Genomic DNA, 25,995 nt, shown 5'->3' with positions numbered 1-25,995 from the left:
TCGTCTAGTTCAACCGATTCAAAGAATTGGGTTTCTGATCAGTTACTCATTCAATCAAAGAATGTTGACTGAATACATACTCAGGGACAGTAGTTTGTTAGGTGCTTAGGATACAGACTGGAACACGACAGATAGAGTCCCTGTTATCAGAGTCAACAGACCATCAGTGAATTCAGCCATTAAGCAAGTAAATGCAATTATCATAGGCATTAAATTTAGGGGAAGCACAGAATGTCATAGGGTTATGGAGAAAAGAGATTATATTCAAGTTTAATATTACTTGAATATGAGATCACTAATTATGAATAAGGAGATCCTTGGCACTGGTGAGGAATTAGATGAGATGGTGGTAGGCAATATAAAAACATTCATACAAAGATTTTAATTTAATTCTTCTCTCAGTTTAGAAAAAGGGTTGGAAAACTAGAGACAGTGGGACAAACACAGCTCATGGCTTGTTTTTGTATGGCTTGAGTGCTAAAAAATACTTGTTACATTTTTTAAATGCTGTAAAACAATAAAAAAGGAGAAGAAGAATGTACAGCAGACATAGTATGTGGCACAAAAAATTTTACTATGTGACCCTTTACAGTACTGATCCTGAATTAGAGTGTGGTGCACAGTTGTAATATAAACATAATTAAAAGACAAAAGAGAGGGCTTCCCTGGTGGCACGGTGGTTGAGAATCCTCCTGCCAATGCAGGGGACACGGATTTGAGCCCTGGTCGGGGAAGACCCCACATGCTGTGGAGCAACTAAGCCCGTGTGCCACAACTACTGAGCCTGCACTCTAGAGCCCACATGCCACAAGTACTGAGCCCACGTGCCACAACTGCTGAAGCCCGTGCGCCTAGAGCCCTTGCTCCGCAACAAGAGAAGTCACCGCAATGAGAAGGCAGCGCACCGCAACGAAGAGTAGCCCCCGCTCGCAACTAGAGAAAAGCCCACACGCAGCAACAAAGACCCAACACAGCCAAAAATAAATAAATAAATTTGTTTTAAAAAAAGACAAAAGAGAATATGTTCTTTTCAATCAAGATCTCCAGGTGTCATTGGTGAATGACTTCATGGGAATAGAAGAATTCCATTTGCCTTGCTATTGACCATACACCTAGATTTTAGCCTGAAGTTTAAAATGTTTAAAGCCTTAATTTCTCATTTCCAAGTTTATCCTATCTGTTGTTAAAACTTAGAGGTTCTCTATGTGAGATTTAGTTTTTAAACAACTTGGAGCTCCTCAGAGAAAGGTGGCATATACTGCTAGATATAAGGGGCTGGATGGGGAATCTCAGGTGTCCCAGAGCCTGGGGAATACTGAGGGCGCATAAGGCTTGGTACATGTATGCTCATTCATGCCTCCCATGAAGGCCACAGACCAAGGGCCACATGCGTTTTAATTTAATTAATTTAAGTAAAAACTGCAAGCCTTCAAATCAGGAAAGGAAATAAAGTACACATAACTCTGATTTTTCTTTGCAGCTGGAAATTTTGTGATTTGTATATACAGAATGAAAAAGAGGGGAGGGTGGTTAATTCACTGCAACTATACATCAAGCTATGCCATTTGACCTTTAAATGTCAAATCATTTTGCTGAAATAGGCAAAAAAATATCATTTGTTTTGCAGTGTCTGAATCAGCATGGCTGTTTTTACTCTACTGTAAAAACTAAGTTAGAAAAACATTGCCAATTTGACAATTAGGTTTGAAAAGGGAAGAAAAGATCGTGGCATCAAAATAAAGAATGGAATGCTGCCCCTACCCACTGTGGCCTACTTTCCACTCTGTATAAAAGAAAAGAATTTGAAGCCACACCCTTTTAACTTTTGGTGTTTTGTGTCATTTTAATGTCTTCTAATTCTTATATTTTACTTTTTCTACAAGAAATACTCAAGCAAACTTATACTCCAGCTGTCTAAAACCCATTTGAGAATGAAAAGCCCAGGTTAGAAAGTTACCCTGGTTGGCTTCTCATCAGTTGTTACTTTCATCCATTTAATGTAATAATCTGGAGATATAAATAGGAAGAGGTTTTTCTCCTACTCATTTCTGAGTCTTTCTAACCTCCAGGCATGGCAATCTGCACAGAAATGAAAGAATTCTATCATCTTCCTTTTTGACAGTGAATGCCCTTTGTATTATATTTTAGTTTAATTATGCTCCAAGGCTGCCCTGTAAACTTCTGGCTATGTAATTACAACCTGTATCTGACATATCAGGCAGAAGAGGAAGAGAAGTCTTCAAAACTTTCACATATGTTAAGTCATCTTTTTTTTTCACATATGTTATGTCAAGTCTTTCACATATGTTAAAAGGAATATGAGGCATTGAACTAGGTAATATTGATACAATTTTGTCTATCCTAAATATTTTCCAGTTCCTTTTATGTAGCACGGAGAGAAAGAGAAGTCAAAATATATAGAATGGCAGATTGACATGCTACACAAGAATGCAGACAAATTGATTATACTCTGTGTAAATTTTCTAGTGAACTTTTACTTTTGACCAGCTTTGAGAATTATACAAACCAGGCTTAAGTTGTTCATGTTTATCTTTTCTAATCATGAACAGAGAAAAAAATGCATCTTTCTTTCTTGTCCCTGTACTCTTGCTGGCTGAGAAATAAAACCATCAGTTGCATATGTGACTAAATGGTGGGCAATCTTTCAAAATTAACCATTGCATTTTTCCTTTCAGTGGTGTCAGGTCAGCATGTAGGGAGTGGACAGCTCCTTCTGTTAATGATATGGCCAGTGACTGAGTCCTAACATGGGTTGCTTCCCCTGACGTTGTATTCTTAACACAGGCAATCTTCTTAGTTTCCTAAGTCTGAATGAATTGCTCTAGAGTCTCACCATAGTTCTTATAGTAACTTAAGCAATGCCTGTGTGCCAAATGCCTCCCACATACAGTTTCATTTAAACTTCACAACAGTGTATCATAGTTACAGTTATTATTTCCATTTCAGAGCTAGGGAAAACTGAGGTTCAGAGTGGGTAGGTTAACATGGCCAAGTTTACATAGTTGGAAATTGATGGCACTGGGATTTGAATCCAAGTTGATCTCATTTCAGAGCCTGCTTTGTCAACACATAAATTAGACTACCCTGGCACCACATAGAAGAATATTTCGGGATATGAACAGCCAAGTCATTTCTGGATGTTTTCTGAGATCCCCTTCTGAGGATTGGACCAACAGCAGACACCTCTGGAAGCCACCCTACATTTCCTCCTTGGCTTACCTCCTTCCATTGGACCACCCATTCCTCTGAATACACAAAATCCCTCCTCCGTGGCAGGACTGACATTGCTACTCCCATAACTGTGACTCTCCAGACTTTTCATGCCAGTAGAGGTGTGAGATGGAGAAGGGTGCTCTCTGGAAACTGACATTCTATATGGCTGGCATGTTGCATTTAGCTGGTAACTGGGTTTCTGAACCATCTTTTGAAAATTCCTCTAAACTATAGTCACTAAAGTTCTCAGGAGCTGAAGTTAAGTTGGCACAATCTTCACAACTCTAATGATCTTCCTTGGTCATGCAGTAAAGATCTAAAACGGAGTGTTGGGTGAGGGTCAGGAAGTATCAACATATCAACAAATATAAAACATACCTGACGAGGAAAAACTGGAAGTAAACTTCAAACTCAAGGTTATAGAGATGAGGAAAGGGAGGCTCAGAGAAAAGAGTGAATTCTGTCTGGTCATTTGGATTATAGGAGGGAATGAGATTGGTCCTGGAAACTCTGGAATTGTCCTCTCTATGACATTGCCTGGCTCCATGGGTTCTGGCAAAGCACTGCCTAGTTTTGAGTGACATCTGATTTTCTGACCGATAAAGCCCAGAGTACATCCAGGAAGCCTCTGGGCTGTCAGTAGGAGGGCTGCTTACTTTCAGAAGACGTGGCTACTGTTTCATGATCCCCTCCCCTGCCTTTTTCCTGACTTGTTGCATAGAAGAAAGTAATGTCCATCATCCTTTGCTACTTTTCATATTTCTGTTTGCTCTTGGGGGTGTATAAAAGGGCAAGTAATAACAGGAGAGATTGGAAAGATAATGGTAGGTACAGTTTTTTCAGCTAAATCAGAGCCTGCAAAAGCTAGAGATTTCTCTTCATGTCAAGCAAAAGGCCATTAAAGGTCTGTTTGTTTCAATTCTCAGGAACTACATAAATAATCATAAAGTTACCTAGGCAATCTCATAAAAGAAACCCCAAATTAGCAGTTGGCTTCCTCATTGAAACTTATTATATGAGGTAGTTTTGATTGAAGATTACCAAGGAAGGAAAAACTCAATACAAGTTTAGAGCCAAGAAGGAAGGAACACATTATAATCGTTTTACTAAAAAGTTTGTTATTGGGATATGTTTCTCTTTATTTGACTATAAAGACACAAATTTTGAAGAATAAACATTTTCTGGTTATTCTCCATGTAACAGAATTTAATGTACACAATATTGCATGAATAGGGTCACATGTCAAAGAAAAGCATCCCATTTTGCATAAGTAGCCAGTGAACTGATGTACAGTGTTATGAAATGGAGCAAATCACTTATCTCCAAGTATTTCAAATAAAAACAAATGAGATGGAACAATAAATTAGCTTGCTTTTCTTTAATAAGCAAGCACAAGACAACGATCCAACTTGGATATATAACCTAATGCCCCAAGCTGCAGCAAGAATTTCACACAAAGCCTACTGACCTATCAAAAGTTACTATCCGTGTTTGCCAATTCTCTCTATAGAACAGATGGAAAACATAAAATGGTTTGCACTTCATTTCAAAATTACCATAATTTTCCTAATAAAAAGGTTATACTTATATTCAGCCAGATATGCTGTTTCCAAGCATGAAACCAAAGAAAATTTTCCTGATGCTCAGCAGTATCTTTCTTTTTCCTGATGCATCTTCAAGGCACAGAATATTAGGTCAGTGAAATCATGCTAGAAAGAAGGTCAACTTTAAGGAAAAGAGAAAAGAGCAAAAAAGGAAAGAAAGAAAAAGGCACACCTCTTGAGCACACCATCCACATTCCGGACCCAGCGCAAGGCACTTGGTGCAGGACACTGCATTCGAAGATGCACATCTATTGTCTTCTGTAATGGAGGATAAAATGAGGCATTACGGTTTACTCTGATATTGGGAAGTATGTGCAATTCTAGACCAAAATGTATTTTGTAAACTGAAATAAGCTGACCCATAGTTTTAAGTACATGACATCAAAAAATATATAATTTCTTTGGGAATTGTTAACCTGATCACTGCAATTAATATGTACCGTATTTTCTGCATAGCTATCATCTGGTTTTATAAAATTAGGGAAAAGAAGGTGATAAAAATATGACTTTAATTAGGTTTTGGGGTTTGGTTTGAAATTCTGTTGCAATGGCAGAGGATCCTCCAAATTTTTTAGTGTGCTAAAGTTTCACTGTAGTTCATATTATCTGAACCAATGAGGTGTTTTTGGATCTAGAATTCTTCTGTAAAAATAATCATATACAGACCTCAATCTCAACATGTAAATCCATATTAAGTCATAGTGAATGAAGTTTCTGAGAAACATTCTTGATGGACATACACAGTAGTTCACTTGGTAATTCTGACTGCATTAATATTGATTATTTTGGCATGAAGGATATCAGAACCAGACAAAATGGCATTGATTCAGTATTTTAGAAGTAAAGTGGTTAAAATGAATGAGTTGTTTTAGTTAACCTAATTTAATTTCTCTGACTGGACCACTTTAAGATTATGACCAATTCACTTTTCCATAGCTACCCACACTTGTCTATTATGTGTTAATAACATACTTGTGCCTGGATACTATTTACCTTTATCCTTCTAGCCACTATCTACTTAGATCATTAAAAAGAGGCTCATATTACCGACTTAAACACATAAAATATAATAAAGAGTGAGTCATAATTTATTTTATCATGAGGTTTTAGTGGAACAATCACATGCTTCCCGTACTCCATCCTTTACAATGAAATGTCCCAAGGACCTGGGAAATCACAGCATTCCACCCATCTCACTTATATGCACACAGTAAATAACATAGACATCCTGGCTTTAAGTAGTTCACAGTCCAGGTGAGGCGAAAACTGTATAAGCAAACAATAAAATACAGGGTGATAAGCATAACAAAATATCACCAATGCACTATGGGAATATGGTGAGGATCTTCTCACTCTACTTAGAGGGAAGGGCAGGGGTCAGAGAAGAGGGCATGTTTATGGATGGCTCCCCAGAGGCAGTGATAACCTAGTATGTCTCTTTGCCCTCTGATTTTGTTTATTCTCATTTGGGTTCATCTCTTTTTAAAAAATGTAATAGGCATGAAAGAAGACTGTGTCTGTGCCCAGTCACACATGCATCTCGAAGTTTGAAAGGGGATAGAGTCTACAAAATCTCTAGCTATCCCCATCTAATTGGTTTCTCTTTTTCTTCTCTCTCAACTTGTCCCAACATTCTTGAAGACAGGGTTAAAACGGTTGTGACCTGGAGGTGGCATGGGATGGGCGTTGGCAGTGAAGAGAGAGAGAGGAATACAGAGGAGTAAACATAGCAGAGAGGTGCACTGGGATATTGGGAAGTATGTGCAATTCTAGACCAAAAGGTATTTTGAAAACTGAAATAACCGGGGTGGTAGTGAGCACTCTTCCCTGTATTTCCCCAGACACCAATGAGTTAAGCTAAAAGCATTTTTCCCTAACATCTCATTGTTCTATTATCCTTCTCTTCTGTCCCCTTCATCCTTTGTCCTTGGCTTTACATCAGCTTTTAAAATACACTATCCAAAACATCTTCCCTGATCTAGATGCACTGCACTGGCCTAGAATTTTCTTCACTGGCCTAGAATTCCAAGGACTAAAAAAATAACTCATGTTTGGGCTCTCTTTACTACAGTGTGGTCACCAACTATGAAGACTCCATAACCTAAAAATCTTCCTTCTGACTTATCCTCCAAAACTGTAAAACCTGCTTATTCCTAAAGTATTCAGAAGAGGAGTGACCTTTTTAGTTTTGTTCTCAGAAAGCAAATCAGTTTAGGTCTAGAAGTCAAGCACATTTGCAGACCTAACTTGACCTTTACCAACTCTTAAGCTTGACCCAGCTGGAAGATGGAATTAAGTCTATTTCAGATCAGAGTTGACCAAGCCTTTCACTGAATAGGTAGGACTTTTGCTCTGGCAGTTAAGACTGCCTCCTAGAAGGGAAGCTGCAGATTCTATTACTTTGGTCTTTGTTTCTAATGGTTGTCTGACTCTGTCTTAAGTTAACCTGGTTCAAGTTCAAGTCAGGCTCCTAGTTCTATAGCACATGTAGTAAATAATGAATTTATAAGCAAACATCTGTTCTCTCTGAATCTTTTTTAATTAATTAATTAATTAATTAATTTTCAGCTGTGTTGGGTCTTTGTTGCTGCGCGTGGCCTTTCTTTAGTTGCGCCGAGCGGGGGCTACTCTTCGTTGCAGTGCGCGGGCTTCTTATTGCAGCTGTTTCTCTTGCTGCGGAGCGCGGGCTCTAAGCACGTGGGCTTCAGTAGTTGTGGCACGCGGGCTCTAGAGCGCAGGCTCAGTAGTTGTGGTGCGCGGGCTTAGTTGCTCCGCGGCATGTGGGAACTTCGCCGACCAGGGCTCGAACCTGTGTCCCCTGCACTGCAAGGCGGATTCTTAACCACTGAGCCACCAGGGAAGCCCTGTTTTCTCTGAATTTTGCTTTCTGTTTTCTTTTAAAAGTTCTAGTGCCAACCTCTGTTCTCAAACTTCAGACACCTAAGGATGATGACCAAGGGACACAGAGACTTTGGTTCTGTTAATACTTCCCAGGTTCCAAGGCTGACATTTCTCAGAGTCTATTTAACTACAGGAAAAATGATCCTGTTTAGATGATATGTTTATTAATATTATTTTGAGGATGTTTAATCTACAGAAGTGAAAGGAAGAAGAAAATGGACCAGGAAAAAAATAACCTAAAGACAGTAGAAATTTCAACGTTTAGCTTGGGATCTTTCCATAAGTCACGTGATCAGATCAAGTGAAAGGTCCAGGAAACATTTCTAATGTTTTTCTGGTCTAAAGTCTACACCACAAAATTTCAACAATATTTAAAGGATGTCCATAGTTATCTGGAAGAATGAACTGAAAACTGATGAAGATTATCATCCGTGGTATTTAGAATCAATCATTCTACATCCTCCTGTTACTCCTAGACAGAATGATTTGTAAAAAATGCAGAAATGCATTTTTTCCAGACAGCATCCTCTTCCTAATTGCATTTACTATACAAATTAAATTAAACTTGGATATTATATAAAACTGCTTCCTTTAAAAAAAAACAACAAAATAAACACTGTTATAATGGATATGTATTCTACTTTGATAACAGTCAAAACCAGGCAAATTGAGCACATGTAGAATAAAGTTTGGAGTATAACTTCAGGGTTTCCTTGTTCTAGGTGTATATCATAGTCATGTAAATGTTACAGGTATCTTCAAAATACATTACCTGATTACTGAAAGTTCTTGTGTACATGACACTTAATGTGTTATCATTTGATATAAAAGTTAAAACAAAGAAATAGATTCGTGTTTTAATCACTTGTAATTATCTAGTTATTCCAAGTTTTGACTGAGGAACTGTTTCGTAAAGGCCCCTACAAAAATATAGGGAGGGAGGAGGTGGTTTAGGGCTCCTTTTTTGAAAATCAGGCACAGGAAACAGAACCAAAGTCACAGTTAAATTTCAATAGGGATTAAGTAAAGGGGCAAGGGAGAAAAGGTGGAAGCGTGGGAAGCTCTTTGGAAAAGATGGATCTGAGTAGGGAAGCTTGGAAGAGCTTAGAAATGTATTACAAGGAAGTTAGTGCCTGAGGCAGTATCTCAGAACAGGGAGAGCAAGTAAATAGTACAACTATTGGTGTTTCTCTTTTTTCTTCTAGTTTTTTCCTTGGAGTTCACATAAATAATACAAAATTGAATTGTTCATTTATGTGTTCTTCATTTCCTCTTTTAATTAGCATTCAGAATACATGAAACATAATTTTACTTTTGAAATAGACAAAGAAGCAGATATAATTAAAATAATTATAATAATACATATGTGGCAAAACTTCAACTACTAAAATAATTTTTATGCAACAAATGCATATTTCAAGTATGCTCATATAGAATTAGTTGAAAAAATTCACTTTAATATTTGTAGTTTGTTACTAAACTATAATTCAGAAAATACTATTCTCCAGCAGTGGCATCCAGCCTAGATTGGCAATTTTTTCTCCTCTACCTCTAACATACTGCTTAATTTCTTTTGAACTTGTAGCAAATAAGCATTCGGCCCATGTAAATGAAAATGAGTACCTTTATGGGGAAAACCATTTTGTCTAAATAATTTTGCCTCTACTTGCACTTGAAGAAACATACACATACATTTATGTTTAGTGAAAAACACCTTGGCTTCCTTTCTTTCTTGTCTCCCTGTTAGTATTTCCAGTGATTAGGTTTGATAGTCTAAAGATGTATTTGGAGGAAAAGGTGGTGGTATGATAATGTTCAATTCTTATATAGTGGCTCAGGAAAACGGGTGAGGGGATTCTAAGAAAAACCAATTGTCTTAGATCCTCAGAGGAAGAACCTGAGAGAGATTCTTGGCAAGTGATTTTTGAGAAGGGAAGTGAGATGAGAAGGTCAGGACAAGGTGCTCAGCAAAGATGTTGGTGCAGTCCAAGTCTGATCTCAGCCTGATCCAACCCAGAAGTCATACCCAACTGACACCATGGAGTTGTCCCACCTTGAGGCAAGGGTGGTCTAACATTTATACCCTCATACCAGTCAGTCATTGGCTGCAGGTAGCCTGGAGGGCATAGGGTGGGGGGCAGGGTAGGTTAAAGTCCCAGATATCTTTGAGCCATGTAGTTTGCTTTGGTGGAAGCCAATTCTGAGAAGGTGGCGTTTGTGAGCCATTAACAGCCAGAATTCACAGTAGCTGGGGATGGTGTGCCAGCCTATAAAAGGATTCCAGATGGGGTGCCAGCAACATCTACTAAAATGATATACCCCAGAGAGTGATAAATAATTAGAGTAGCAGGCAGAGATTGCTATTTGCCTGCCTGTTCTTTACTAAGAGTATCCTAGTTTTGCTGAAGATGGCATTGAGAAGAACTGGAACATCACACTTTCCAGCCTCACTTACATGGTCATATGACTAGTTCTGATGACTGGGATGAGGAGGCAGAAATTGCTGAATGGGACTTCTGTCAAAGTTCTTCAAAAAGAGGGCTGACTCAGCTGGAAGGCCCCTTTTGTCTTATGCTTGTCCTGCTTCTTCCTGCCTGGAACATGGATGTGATGTCTCAAACAGCAGCAGCAATCTTCATACTTGAGGTAACCTTTTTCATGGAAGCCAATAGTAAAGATGGCAAAAGTAAAGAAGCCCAGGCCGCTCATCACTGTGGAGTTGCTGCCCCCTTTCTGGGTGGTCTCTTAGAACTGTTTCTGACATTAGGAGGAAAATTCACCCCAATCTTACTTAAGCCACTGTTTTTAAGGGCCCTCTTACTAGCCGATGAACACAATGCCTCAGACAGTTTTTCATCTGAGATTCAAAAGATAAATTAATGAGATGTTCATAGCAGCATTATTTACAGTTGCCAAGATATGGAAGGAACATAAGTGTCTGTCAACAGATGAATGGATATAGAAGATGTAGTATACACACACACACACACACACACACACACACACACACACACAATGGAATATTACTCATCCATGAAAAAGAATGAAATTTGGCCATTTGCAACAACATGGATGGACTTGGAGGGTATTATACTAAGTAAAATAAGTCAGAGAAAGACAAATACTGTATGATATCACTTATATGTGGAATATATAAAATAAAACAAACTAGTGAATATAACAAAAAGGAAACAGACTCACAGATATAGAGAACAAGCTATTAGTTACCAGTGGGGAGAGAGAAGGGGTGAGGGGCAAGATATAGGTAGAGGATTAAGAGTTACAAACTATTATGTATAAAAAAAAAAGCTAGAAAGATATATTGTACAACACAGGGAATATACCAATATTTTACAATAACTATAAAAGGAATATAACCTTTAAAAATTGTAAATCACTGTGTTGTATACCAGTAACTTACAATATTGTATGTCAACTATATCTCAATGAAAAAATGAAAAAAATTAATAAGAGAAAGACTTGAGCAGAATTAATATAACTGCTTTTTTAGAAATGTTAAGCATAACATTACTTTATATGAAACAGATCATCCACCCTAAAGAGATTGTGTTTTTTCATGTTTTGCTATTCTTTGGAAAAGTAAGACTACTAGACTGTCAGTTCCTAGAAAACAGGTGCTTACATATATTTTCTTTCTTTCCTCAGTGTCTGAGCCTAGCACCTGGTACACACTCAATTAATGTGGGATGAATAATTGATATTCTAAGTTGAGTTTGATTTGTCAATTTAATTTCTCAGGTCTTTCTAGCTCCTGAATATGCATTTTTAAATAATCTTTCTTTCCAAAACCTATTCATTGCAAAAGGCAATATAACTATGTTTACTTAATGTTTCACATCTGGATGACCTCATCTTGATGTTTCCAAATGTGAAAAAAACCAAATATACCTATAGTGACAAATTTCTTTTCCTTACATTTGGTCTTCTAATATTGTACAGTTCTGCTGATTTATTTTAAAGCAAGGTTAGTTTCTTTCTAAAGAACTCTGAATATGTGATGGAATGATACTGAATTGAAATAGCACTTTTGAATGGTACCATTATCAGATACAAAACTACCAAATTCACTTTTTTTTTTTTTCTTATTGTTCAGATCTAAATCAGATTCCATTTCAGCAAATGTTTTATGCCCCTATGAGGTTGAGTAACTTCTTACTGAGAGGAACTTCCTTCTAATGCCAATGTTAGGAAATAGCATTAGTATCTTTTCTTCTTATTAACCAGGTTTATTAGATTTTTATTACATGTAATCCTCGTTTCAGGGACAAATTTCAACCTCCCTTGTTATATAGCAGAAAATCATGTGAGTACAATAGGGTTTTATGCTAACATAAAGATTTTTGGAGCACAAACGGGGAAAATAAAGCCACTTTCAACACTGGGCAGGTTAAGAAATGTCAGGGCAATGCTTCACATTCCATTAGTCTGCCCTGCCCTGTTTGGGGCAATCCCAACATGAGTCAGTATTTAAAGTACGCTGGGATGGCATAAATCAGAACTCTAGTTCATGATGGAATTTACAAGAAGAACCACTGTGAAGCCACTGATGACACTCATTTGTGTTGAAATGGGCCACATCAAGAAGGCTAGTCTGGAGGGGTCATATCAGAAACTTTTATTGTGACTCATTTACACACATTTTAACCAACTTTGCTTTGAAAAAGTTCTGATTGCAGGCCATCTTCGGTGATTGTGTAATTTATGCTCTACACCAGAACAATTTTAACTTGAAAGGGGGAACTATTAATTACACTGGTGAAACAGGTGTAAACTGAAACTCCTCAGGCAAGCTGAGGCCTCAGGTCACCCTAAATGCACAGTAGTTTGGTGTGTAGAATAAGAATAAAAACAATACACAAGGCAATCCATGCTCAGGTGATAGAAAATGTACAAGGAGAAATAAAACACCATGAGTTATTATTATTTTTTTATAGTGTGATCTATAAGCTTTATGTATTTGCATATCCAATTCTCTCTTCAGATTGAGACGTTCCCAGTTATTATTTCTTTTTTTAAAAAATTTATTTATTTTTATTTTATTTATTTTTGGCTGCATTGGGTCTTCTTTGCTGTGCGCAGGCTCTCTCCAGTTGCGGCGAGCGGGGGCTGCTCTTCGTTGTGGTGCACAGGCTTCTCATTGCAGTGGGTTCTCTTGTTGCAGAGAAGGGGCTCTAGGCGTGCAGGCTTCAGTAGTTGTGGCACTCGGGCGTGGCAGTTGCGGCACATGGGCTCAGTAGTTGCGGCTCCCGGGCTCTAGAGCACAGGCTCAGTTGTTATGGCGCACGCGCTGAGTTGCTCCGCAGCATGTGGGGTCTTCCCGGACCAGGGATCGAACCCATGTCCCCTGCATTGGCAGGCGGATTCTTAACCACTGTGCCACCAGGGAAGCCCCCATGAGTTATTATTGATGAAGGAGTCTCTTCACATTAAGGACAAACCGTCAGGTTTGAAAGATAGGTAAAATGCAGAAATCTGGCTGAAATTTGTTTGATTGTTTTTTAGATTATATCTTCTTTGAAATGGGAAGGAGACGAAAGAGTATAAATAGTACTTGTCATTTGCATTTGAAAATGACTTTGCAGTTCATATTATTTCCTAACAGTGAATTTTCTTTTGGTGGGCCAAGCAGGTATTCAACAAAATAGTTCCTGAAGAGGCTCAAATCAAGTTTTGCATTTGCTCCTTTACCTGTGCACATCACTTTGTCTTCTGACATTCACTCACCTGGTGGGAATTTGTGACAAAGCGAGGGAAACTCAGGAAGAAAGGTAAGGGGCAAAAACACAGAATCTCTCAATATTGCTTTCCTACTTCAGACTTGGAACTTGAAAAAGGATCAAAATCTCAAGATTCAAGGAGGGCTCCAGAGGCCCCTCTGAGGCAAATTCTGGTTAAAGCTGCATTTGTCTAACTTGGAAAAGCAATATTAGTCATGTGCTTTGTGTCTTGTTTTAACTGGAACTTTTCCATACATTCCAACTGTCCTGTTTATGAGGCACACTCCCTTTTTATAAAAGCCAAAATATTCACCGGTTTCCCACTCTGTTCCTCTAAATAATGTTTTTTAATCTAACACACTAGAGTTCTAGGGGCTCTTCCTATTTTCCTCTCCAACTCTTGGCATGTATGAATTTCCTTTCTCCCACCTAAAAAAAAAAATCATAGTGCTATTCATGTCAAAACCCAAATGCCCCAGGATAGTAGGAATACATTTTTTTCATTATATCTTTTAATCCTGAAGTCACGTTGAAGGCGTGCACTTGATTAGAGCAGCAGAGAAACACCCTATATTGTAGAGAATTTTATTCTAAGTAAAAAAATAAATTAAAACTCAAAGTGAATTTTAGTTAATTCAGCATTTGGTTTTCCTGTAATTACACTTCAAAGACCAAAAAGGTATCTATAGTTGACTCTGCCACTTGAAAATCAGACCTATATATATGATAGGATAAAATTAGGGAAAAAACCCCAAATATTTATTAAGTGATTACTCTCGCTTGGGCCCTGTACCAAACACTTTATATGTATTATCTCACTGAAAATTTATAAAAGTCCTATGAGGAAAGCACTACTAAGCCCATTTTAAAGATGAGGAACTAACTAAAACTCAGGCAAAGTCTCATCTCAAAGTCAGAGAGCTAGTAAGCACGGAGACCAAGTGTGAACCCAATTCGGACTACAGAGCCTCTTCTCTTAAACATTGTCCTATATGGAATAGAGAAAAGCATAAAGAAAGACAATTATACCAAAGTATGATTTAAAACCTAAAACCCTTGTTAATTAGTACTATTATTAATTCTTAAGTGATGACTCAATAATAATTCCCATGTAGCTGAAGACAATTCTTTCATATCAGTAGTATGTCATTACTTTTCCTATCATCAGTCCCACTCTAGAGATGAGGATGTTAGATTCTCCCCAGTAGGATTATTTTCTGTCCTCAGTGCCAAAGACTTCCCTAAGTACTTCAGTGCCCTTTTCAAAATTCACTTTATTTCTGAGCACAAGGAAACTTTGAGTTTTAACACCAAAGCCCCAACTTGAATGTCTTACCAAGTGCCTGAATCAGATTGGTTGGCACTTTTTCAGCAACGGAGAGAGCTTCTCCTTTTACAACTGTGTTTCCCCAATATCTTGCCAGGGGACAGTTCTGGGCTGCATGCTAATTAGGCAGAAGCACTTGAAATGGTGTTTGCAGTTGCAGTTTCCATTTGTGAATTTCCAGTTCTGCCCTGGAAGCCAAATCTGGAACAGGGAAGCAAGCAACTTGTTCTTGTCCTAACTGCCTTGGCTTCATAATTTAACTTTGCTGAGGTTTTGCTTCCTTGCTGATGAGGTAGGGAAAATGCTCCTGCTCTTTATATGCTGTATTCATCTACTGTGTTGTGAAAACACTTTAAAAAGTAGAGTATGAGTTAAAATGACATGATTGGTGGAAAACTTTTGCTTTATAGCATGTACAGTCCTGTTAGTTTATGCGGACATTTTAAGATATAATTTATATTATGAAAGTTGTATTTTTAAAGGTCATCCAAAACCCTATATGTTAGATATATCAGTTACTCATCAGTTGTCTGTAACGCAGAATCATTCATTGTTTTATGTTTTGTTTTGTTTTGTTTTTAAAGAGGAATAATGTTTTTAAATTTTTATTTATTTATTTATTTATTTTTGGCTACGTTGGGTCTTCGTTTCTGTGCGAGGGCTTTCTCTAGTTGCGGCAAGCGGGGGCCACTCTTCATCACTGTGCGCGGGCCTCTCACTATCGTGGGCTCTCTTGTTGCAGAGCACAGGCTCCAGACGCACAGGCTCAGTAGTTGTGGCTCACGGGCCTAGTTGCTCCGCGGCATGTGGGATCTTCCCAGACCAGGGCTTGAACCCGTTTTCCCCTGCATTAGCAGGCAGATTCTCAACCACTGCGCCACCAGGGAAGCCCCCATTGTTTTATGTTTTAACCTTGTCAGCAAAGAAGTACAAACTTTTGCTGGGATGAAAGTGTTCTGTATGTTGTTTGTAGTGTTAGTTTCGCAGGTCTATACATCTGTCAAAAACTGTACAGTTGACACTTTAAATGATGTAAATTTTATCAGTAAGGTTGATTTACTGATGTAATATTTATCAATAAAGTTTATTTAAGATTAGCATTATAAATTAACTGATAGAGTATTATTTGTTAGATAAAGGACAATCAGAGCACAGTGGGGAAATATATTCCTTTCTTGAGAATATATATAAAAATATTAAATTACTTTATGTGGATTTTAAAAAGTATGCCAATAACACATTATATAAATCTTTTGACTTACAGATCAATTTGTGGTTAACTAAAGTCATTTATCCCTACACTATATTTACCTGGTTTATATAACCTATTCAGATCGAGGGGTAAATTATTGTAATGCTTCTTCAAACGGATTGAGCTCAGCTGTGAGATGATAAAAATTTTTTCAGGTTAAAAAATTATTTTTTATATTCTACTTGGAATTCCTTGCAAGGCTTCAGCAGCATGAAAAATTGAAAGGAGTGTGTACTAATACCAAGTGTAAGATTAAGTATCTTAGTAATTAGTACTAATATTGGCACTAATACTAATATAGTGTGAAGTACACATTAATAATATATTTTATAGTCCATTCTCTATAATAAAATCGCTTCAATCTTCAAGCCAAAGATGATTCTAAATACTTCAGTGTCTCTTATAAAATTCATTTTACTTTTGGACTCAGGCAAAGGAAATTCTGAATTATAATTTAAAAATTTTCACCTTACTCTACCTTATAGGAATGAAATTTAATATTTTATAATATTTAAATTATCTAAACTATTTCAACTAATTGCCCAGTTTACTTCCATTGGCTGGAATTTGACTAGGTACTTCTCTATACATATATATATCAATGATCAGTACTTTACCTCATAATCTTCAAGGTGTACTTTCCAAGGACAAGGATATTCTCTTATAAAACCACCAAGAGTTGGTGAATTCAGGACATTTTATATTGATACTATAAAACAAACTAATCTATAGTCCATATTGTCCTATGAAATTCTTGTTCCATAGTCTCCATATTTCCCAAAATGGTCCAGCTATTGCTTCCACTTTATCAAAACTCAGCTTTATTAGAGTTTATCATTCTTTGGGTAAATCATCAACCAATGCTTTAATCTTCTTGCTCTCACTAGCTGTTTGTAGGCTTCTCCCCCCATTCCCCCAGTCCCTGCCTCTAAAACGTATCAACTTCTATTCTTTCAAAGTTCACAGCTCTTATTTAATATGCCCCTCCCAATCTTTGTTATCATCACCAGACATTTTTCTAAATTTTACAAAGTATTATCTTGCTCATGATTTTCAGCTTACCCAATTCCATAAAATCACCCAAATCACCCCACATCTCACTACCTCCACCTTAGACAGAGTTGTTGGGAATCCCTGGGGCCTGCAGCAGGGAATTCTCATGAGCTATTGGGGCCAATTGATCATGAAACCATGAGAGAGTTATTAGACCCAAAGACCAAAAGTAGGATAAAGGGCAAATTCAAGAGGAGCCAGAGGATGGGACAGAAGGCAGGCTCCTGAGCCAAGAATTCTAAACATGAAGTTGAAAATAAACAGAAGTAGTGTTTATGCATCCTAAGCAACAACTTATACCTTAGCATCTGAAGCTGCCTTTGTGGGGCCCTGTTTCTTCCAAATTTCTTTCTCATTTCACCTAACCCCTAGGCCTTGTTGATTCATCTCTTGTTGACTTTCCATCATAGTTTCTCACATTCGCTATTCTAATTCTTTCTCTTCAAATCCCCAAACGCTTCTACCAAGTCCTCATACTTAAGATATGACCCAACCTTACCTTTATATTACCTAGAATATCTAAATTACTTTTTTTTTAAACTCAAATTTGTCTTTGTTCTCTTTTCAGAGGAAGAAGAGTTTCGTACTTGCCAAGATCATTTCCTCTCTCTGTCTAGTGACTTGCTCACTCAAAGGCAAATGATAATTTCCTAATTATATCTAGCAACTAGTATTTAGTAATGTTTAAATGTGCTCTACCTTTCAACAGTGAGTGGACACTCTATCACTTCTCCCATTCCCACAACTAATTTTCTTTTTATGTCTTTGGCTATTTTTACATCTCTCTAAGCTCTATACCTTGATGGCTTCATATACTAACATGACTTTAAGTCTCATCTGCTTGCACATGACCATCAAATTAGTATCTGCAGTTCCAAATTCTCACTCAAGTTTCTGTCTTGAATTTTCAACAGTCTTCTGGACATTCCACGTAGGTTCCTACTGGAACTTCAAAAGCTTCAAGTCTCAAATAAAAATCATCTTCCCATCTATCAGTAGCTCTTCCTGACTTGACTGACCTATTTCTGTTAATTACAATATTTTCCTAGTTATTCTGCTTTAAATCTTTATGGTCAACATTGACTCCTCCCTCTGCCATAATCCCAGCAACCTGTTAGTCACCAATACTTCTTGCTTTTACCTCAGTATCTTTAGCATTCATCTTTCCCTTATTGGACTTCAACCTAGTTTAGACTCTCATTATTTATCATTTGCTTTACTGTTAACAATTTTCTCAGTCTTTTACCTTGGGCATCTACCACTGAAATTCATTTTACAGATGTTCCTCAGTTTCTCCAGGGGGTTGGTTCCAGGATCCCCCGCCCCATACCAAAATCCAAGGATGCTCAAGTCCCTTATATAATATAAAATGGCACAGTATTTTCATATAAGCTATGCACATCCTCCCATATACTTTAAATCTTCTCTAAATTACTTATGATACTTAATACAATGTTAATGCTATGTAAATATTTGTAAATACAGTGTAAATATTATGGAAATAGTTGCTAGCATGTGGCAAATTCAAGTTTTGTTTTTGGAAGTTTCTGGAATATTTTTTCTGAATGTTTTCAATCTGTGGTTGGTTGAATCCAGGGATGTGACACCCCTGGATACGGAGGGTTGACTATATACATTATTGCCTACCCTACTAAACAATCAAAAAGCCTTCAATGATTTTCCACCACCTGAGTAGTCAAGTTCAAACAAATTCACCTATATCTAACTCAATGGCTCTCTCTTTCACTTCTCCCCTGATGCCCTAGTCATGGCCAGTATGTATGCCTCCTCTCTCTGCCTGAAGAGTCATCCTGGGCATTTCCCTCTGTTACAGTCCTTGCAGTTCTTCAGCATCCAATTAAGACACTTATCTTACTTTTACATCTCTGCCATCTGTTCCTTCCTGTTCCTTTCAGGTGTAGCTTATCTCGCTACTTTTGAGTCCTTACAGAATTTGCATTGTGATTCTTACATTCTGCATTAAATTATAGTTATTTGTATGTATTTTATTTAGTTATTTGTTTATTTAGTTAGTTGCAGATTATGCAAGTGTGGGTATAAATTACATATTACGTTTGTAAATATATTTAGCAAGAAGCAAATTCCTCCAGGGAGGAGATGATGTTAGATAGTTTGGAAAGTCTTCACTAAACCCTTTCACTTCCAAAGCATTGTTGGTTTGTACTACCTTCGGGTATAATCCTCAGCTATTATATACCTCCTCAGATAATCAGCTCCAGCTGATTGTCTGAGGGGGTAGCCCAAGGCATTCAAAAACAAATGTCCATCTCCCACTCAATAGGAGATTGAGTAGAGTGAGCATCCTCACACCAGAACTAAGTCAGGCTTCCTCAGATCGTTTCTCTTCATTCCATAGAATCAAGAAAAGCCCCAGAACTTCCACCTTCCTCTTGCCACTCACAGCTTTATCACCACTATCTACCTTGAGTTCACAAAGACTAATCTCACTTATCCGTGTTCATGTCAGTTGCTTCAAGGAGTCTAAGACTTGCAAATGCCCCTCTAATCCCTATTAGGCTGTACACAGTCTCTCTTCTCCCCTCATCTGCACTCTTTTTCAACTTCAGAAACCCTCTTCTTGTGCTCTCCAAAATTGTTAGCCCATTTCCAGAAGAATTCCCTGTATATCAGTCTCTTCTATGAATTTTCCCACTCCTTGCTCTAATGAAAACTGAATCACCCCTGAGGTTCGCTTCCTTTGCTGACCTCATGAGTAATGGCTGTTTCTCCCATGACCCTCATGACACTGGGCCTAGAGGCAGTTAGCTGCCCTCCTTAGTTCTTATTGCCACTTCCAGGGCACTCTCTCTCCCTCATCCCTAACCTCTCACAGTTTTGACACTCTTAACTCAGATTACATCACACAGAACCCTGAATTACTATGGGCATTTACTGACGCCAGGGTGATGCCTTCTCATTTCTAGAGAATTTTGACTCGTTGCTTGTCACACTCTCCAATACTACTACTATTTCAGTTCATGGCAATTTCAGTATATGTGCAGAACATCTTTGCAATACCTAGATGCCCCACTTCCTCATTCTCTTCTCCAGTTATTTTGTCCTCCACTCTGGTTTAGCTACTTGCTTAAGCCACGGTCATAGCTTTAGACCTTGTAATTACCAGTAATTGCAACCCCTCTACAATCCCAGTATTTCCCATATTACCCTCTCTGACCACTACCTCCTGTCTTTCAATCTCACTCACTTCCAGGATCCTGACACCAACAATCTGCCACCTCCACTCCTTCCATTTTCCCATCTATGTCACATCTCTTACATCCCTTGATAGCCTCTCTTTTTTTCGATCCCCTCCACCAATTATCCACAAGGCTAACTCTCACTGCCCTTAAGACTTTGCTCAAACACCTGCTTTCTTAATGATGTCTAGCCCGTCTAATCCATTTAAAATGGCAACTGCCACATATCCCCCTAATCCTGGTCTACTATTTCCCATAGCACTTAGCACTTTTAACATACTATATAATTACTTATAACCATGTTTACTTTTTATTTTGTTTCCTCTTCCCCCAAAATATGACTCATGAGGACAAGGATTTTTGTCCTTTTGTTTCCTAATGTTTCTTATACAGCTTGAACTATGCTTTCCACACAGTCATTGTTGAAAAATTATTTGTTAAACGATTAGCACTTATTAGATTTTAGTTTAAATTATAGAACCTATTAGCTTATAATTCACGTTTAAGTGCCAGTCTCTTCCTTTCAAGTGACATATCATTGAGGAAGATGCTATCCTTTCATATTTCCCTCCAGGTTTATGGACTTGGTTCAGATATCACATTTGATGGGAGGAGGCAGACCATAGACAAAATAAATAGAAGGTCTAGCATTCTAGAAGGTGCTATATGTCTAGCACTTTCTGTAGAGAAAAACAGACTCAGATGCGGAGTGAGGAGTGCTAGAGGGGGAGGTGTGAGCACTGCTGCTTATCCCCCAGCTGCGTTTGTTTTCACTACAGAAGGAGCTAGACAAATAGCACCTTCTAGCACGCTGGACATTCTATTTATTTTGTCAATGGTCTGGCTCCTCCCATTAGGATATAAACTATATGTGGGCAGATATTTCTGTCTATTTTGTCCACTGCTCTATTTTCAGGGCTTAGAGCAATATCTGGCACATTGTAGAGACTCACTACGTATTTGTTTAATGAGAAGATGAATGCATGTCTCCTCTGCATTGACCAAAATGTCCCGTGTGTGCCCTCTCCCCCAACCCCCTCTCTCTCTGAGTTGATGCGTTTACTTCTGCATCGTTCAGTTAACTTTCTCCCAATTGTGTCCCCTTCTCTCAGTCAACTCTGGAACTCAGCTCAGGATGCCTCCCCTTGGGGAAGCTTTGTCCTGTTACTGCACTTATTCTCTCTGGCCATTCCGCACTGATCCCCAGCACTCATAACACTTTTTTTTTTTCAACACGTTGAAAACACGTTGTCTCTGAATTTTGCCACTTTGATATCCCTGGTCTACTCATTCGATAAATTAATCCTTATATTTCTGTTCTTCCTGTCTTTATACACTCATTTAACAGTTTTCTGCTAATAGCTAAAGACAATGCAAGTAATCACATATACCTTTAGGGTAAGGGATACACAACCTGGATTTGCTTTATGTTGATGCATTTTATGATGGTTTCTAGGAATACATTGTACCTAAAAAGGTGAACCGTATGTATAGTAAAACCTAAGTAGTTGAAACCTTCAGTTAATCAAGGCTCTGCACTTTCTCTGCTGAAGCATAAGAAAATTTAAAATTAAGTATTAATATTTAGAAGGGACTTCGAGGTTCTGTCTCGGCATCAGGACACACTTGACCTATATCCTGTCTAATTCAGGAGAAGTCAAAAGCCCTGCAACACTAATGACCCAGACCACCCACCTTGGCCCCACATTGCTATCTTGTTTTACGTACTCACACAGTTCCCAAGCTCAGCTATCCCACCTGCATGATATCTTACATCTCCTCTGTCCCCATAGCAACTAGTACAATGCCAAATGTACTGAGTAGGTGTTCAAACAATACCTTTTGATTTATTGATTGAATGATAACTGGGAGGCTTTTCTCAAATCTCAAGGTCTGAATGATGTACTTACTAAGATAGGAAAGTTTACAAATACATCTTTAAAAGATTTTCAAAAGAAAGCATCAAACTATGAATGACCATGGATTTCACATGCACTGTAGGTAACCAGGGTTTTACTATAACTGTTTCTCACCTTCTCATGGACAGCACTGTTAGTATTATTAAAAGATTTCTTGAGTAGAAGGAAGAGAATGGACACAGATTTGGTCAAAAGAGGAAAAGATTATCATCTGGGAACAGAGCAGAAAATTCCACTTTTTAAGGAATTTGAAGTTATAATGATTTGGATGGCCTTCGTCCATTCATGAATTATTTGATAATTGTTTAATACCTGCTATAATCATGGCATTGTGAAGGGTCTTAAGAATAGGGTACCTGCCTTGTGAAGCTTATAGAGTAATAGCAAAAACTAACATATGACAGAACCTTAATAAGTGTGCTGTGAAAAGAACAGGCTAGGTGCTATGGCAGCAAAGCATAGGAGGATGTCACCTAAAAGGGAGACTGGGAGGGTCAGTAAAAACTTCCTTGAGGAATTTGCCAGATCCTTTTATTACATAATTGCATCTCTATTCTGTCTGGTTCCCAAATATATACTGTCTGTTAGAAATCACACAGTATTGTTAAGTTGTTACAGGGGGTCAGCCCATTCAGCTGGATCAGTTAAAGCTGGCAAAACAGCAGCAACCCATTCAGAAAAATGAAATCATCCTCCAACATACAACACCCCAGGTCTAATCTCTGAACCCCTCTGTTTTCTACTCAGCTTCCCCTTGGCCCTTATATCCCTTTTGTCTTCCAGTACTTAACTACCCCTTTGAAGTTCAACCTCTGTGCTTCTGCTAAAGACTCCCAAGCTGCCTTTTAAAATATATAATCAAGTATGATTATTTTTGAATGGTAAATAGGAGCTGTTTCCTCACCATGACTGAGGCTCTTGAGTGCCTGTCTATCCTGTCAGACCCATTTTGCAGATCCACTAAGTGTGCAGAGATAGGTCAGTTTATCTACCCCTTCTTCCCTGGAAGATTCTATTCTATTCCCAAACAAATGACAGCCTGACTCCAAACTCTGTTCCTAGGCTTCTGTGCTCTCACATGCATGTGTACCTGTGGCCATTGATTACCTGCCTCCTGAACAACCCTGAGACACCCAGATTTCCACCACACTTCACCTTTGCACACCAACAATTGAAAAAGGAGATGAATGAAAGGTCTTTTTCAAAATATATTTTTAATATATAAATTAAGTTATATACAGTATTGATACTGTCCTCTCAGATTCTAGAATTCCCTGCCAGTCTCCCAGTGTTCATGTGGTATCTCCTGTGATCTTTTGGATGGAGGGGGCCACTGTATATCTGGACAATATCCAACAGCCTTCTTTGTATAACCAACTAATTCAGACTCTCCTAGGCCACGTACTGTATAGCATCCTCAAAGCTTTGGAAAAGTGAGTTTGTGCTATTAAGGGTAAAGTTCTTGGGAACCCAAATTCCTTATAGGTAAGTCATATATAGGAGTGCCACTGTGCTGTAGAGGTAGGCTTCCAAATTTTAGGTAATTCCATATTTCTTGGGATTTTTCTGGGTGTTTTAGTTCTCTGCTTGTCAATAAGGACCCCTAGGAAATATCCTAAAGTGGATTGACCAGTTAGTAGGTCATCTGCCACTATGGCAGCTCCACAGAACTCGAAGGCCCAATTCTGGAGTACTCTGGAGCTTGAATTCTTTAACATAGAGCTAGAAGCATCTACAGGCTTACCTCATTTTATTGTGCTTCATTTTATTGCGCTCTGTAGATACTGTGTTTTTGCAAACTGCACGTTTGTGATAACCCTGCATCAAGTGAATTTGTTCACTTCATGTCTCTGTGCAGCATTTTGGTAATTCTTACAATATTTCAAACTTTTTCTTATTATTATATTTGTTATGATGATCTGTGATCAGTGATCTTTGATGTTATTATTGTAATTGTTTTGGGGCACCACGAACCATGCCCATATAAGAAAACAAACTTAATCAATAAATATTAAGTGTGTTCTGATTCCTCCACTGACATGCTGTTCCCCCATCTCTCTCCCTCTCCTTGGGCATCCCTATTCCTTGAGACACAACAGTACTGAAATTAGGCCAGTTAATAACCACGCGGTGGCCTCTAAGCAGTCAAGTGAAGGAAGAGTCCCATGTCTCTCACTTTAAATCAAAAGCTAAAAATGATTAAGCTTAGTGAGAAAGGCAGGTTGAAAGCTGAGACAGGCTGAAAGCTATGCCTCCTGAGCCAAACAGTTAGCCAAGTTGTGAATGGAAAGGAAAAGTTCTTGAAGGAAATCAAATGTGCTGCTCCAGTGAACACACAAATGATAGGAAAGCAAAACAGCCTTACTGCTGATATGAAGAAAGTTTTAGTGGTCTGGATAGAAGATTAAACCAGCCACAATATTCCCTTAAGCCTAAGCCCAATCCAGAGCAAGGCCTTAATTCTCTTCAGTTCTGTGAAGGTTGAGAGAAGTGAGGAGGCTGCAGAAGAAAAGTTTGAAGCTAGCAGAGGTTGGTTCATGAGGTTTAAGGGAAGACACAGTCTCCATAAAATAAAAGTACAAGGTGAAGCAGCAAGTGCTCATGTAGAAGCTGCAGCAAATTATCCAGAAGATCTAGCTAAGATAATTAATAAAGGTGATTGCACCAAACAACAAATTTTCAGTGTAGACAAAATAGCCTTATGTTGAAAGAAAATGTCATCTAGCACTTTCATAGCTAGAGAGGAAGAGTCAATGCCTGGCTCCAAAGCTTCAAAGGGCAGGCTGACTCTCTTGTTAGGGGCTATGCAGCTGGTGACTTTAAGTTGAAGCCAGTGTTCATTTACCATTTGGAAAATCCTAGGGCCTTTAAGAATTATGCTAAATCTACTCTGCTTGTGCTCTATAAATGGAACAAAGCTTGGATGAGAGCATATCCGTTTATGACATGGTTTACTGAATATTTTAAGCCCACTTTTGAGACCAACTACTCAGAAAAAAAGATTCTGTTCAAAATATTACTGCTCACTGACAATGCACCTCATCACCTAAGGGCTTTAATGGAGATGGACAAGATTAATTTGTTTTCATGCCTGCTAACAAAAGATCATTCTGCAGCCCCTGGATAAAGGAGTAAGTTTGACTTTTGAGTTTTATTTAAGAAGTACATTTCATAAGGCTATTGCTGCCATAGATAGTGATTCCTCTGAAAGATCTGGGCAAAGTCAATTGAAAACCTTCTGGAAAGGATTAACCATTCTAGATGCCATTAAGAACAGTTGTGATTCATGGGAAGAGGTCAAAATATCAATATTAACAGGAGTGTGGAAGAAGTTAATTCCAACCCTCATGAATCACTTCGAGAGATTCAAGACTTCAGTGGAGGAATAACTGCAGATGTGGTGGAAATAACAAGAAAATTAGAATTAGAAGTGGAGCCTGAAGATGTGAGTGAATTGCTACCGTCTCATGATAAAACTTTAACAGATGAAGAGTTGCTTCTCATGGATGAGCAAAGAAAGTGGTTTCTTGAGATGGAATCTACTCCTGGTGAAGATGCTATGAAGATTATTGAAATGACGACAAAGGACTTAGAATATTACATAAACTTAGTTGATAAAGCAGCAGCAGGTTTGAGAGGACTGACTCCAGTTTTGAAAGAAGTTCTACTGTGGGTAGATGCTATCAAACAGCACTGCATGCTACAGAGAAATCCTTTGTGAGAGGAAGAGTCCATAGATGCAGCAAACT

The 25,995-nt window shown here is 38.2% G+C and overlaps 2 protein-coding genes across 4 annotated transcripts in view; one reads left to right on the top strand and one right to left on the bottom strand.

The window, feature by feature from the left end:
• MACC1 (MET transcriptional regulator MACC1) overlaps nt 1-25,995 on the top strand; it is a 265,107-nt gene that overhangs the window by 12,371 nt on the left and 226,741 nt on the right.
• Nucleotides 1-25,995, bottom strand: part of ITGB8 (integrin subunit beta 8) — a 96,441-nt gene that overhangs the window by 56,408 nt on the left and 14,038 nt on the right. For 2 of the 3 annotated variants that reach the window (XM_007183918.3, XM_057549856.1), the window contains exon 2: nt 5,011-5,096. The exons of the other annotated variant lie outside the window; for it this stretch is intronic. In XM_007183918.3, coding sequence (XP_007183980.1) covers nt 5,011-5,096 — 86 coding nt within the window. The remainder of the gene's footprint in view (nt 1-5,010; nt 5,097-25,995) is intronic. 3 annotated transcript variants of the gene reach the window in all.

The sequence above is a fragment of the Balaenoptera acutorostrata genome, chromosome 7, assembly GCF_949987535.1.
Source record: "Balaenoptera acutorostrata chromosome 7, mBalAcu1.1, whole genome shotgun sequence".
NCBI lineage: Eukaryota > Metazoa > Chordata > Mammalia > Artiodactyla > Balaenopteridae > Balaenoptera > Balaenoptera acutorostrata.
The sequence above is the reverse complement of the archived record's forward strand: the minus strand, read 5'-3'. Positions and strand labels throughout refer to the sequence as shown.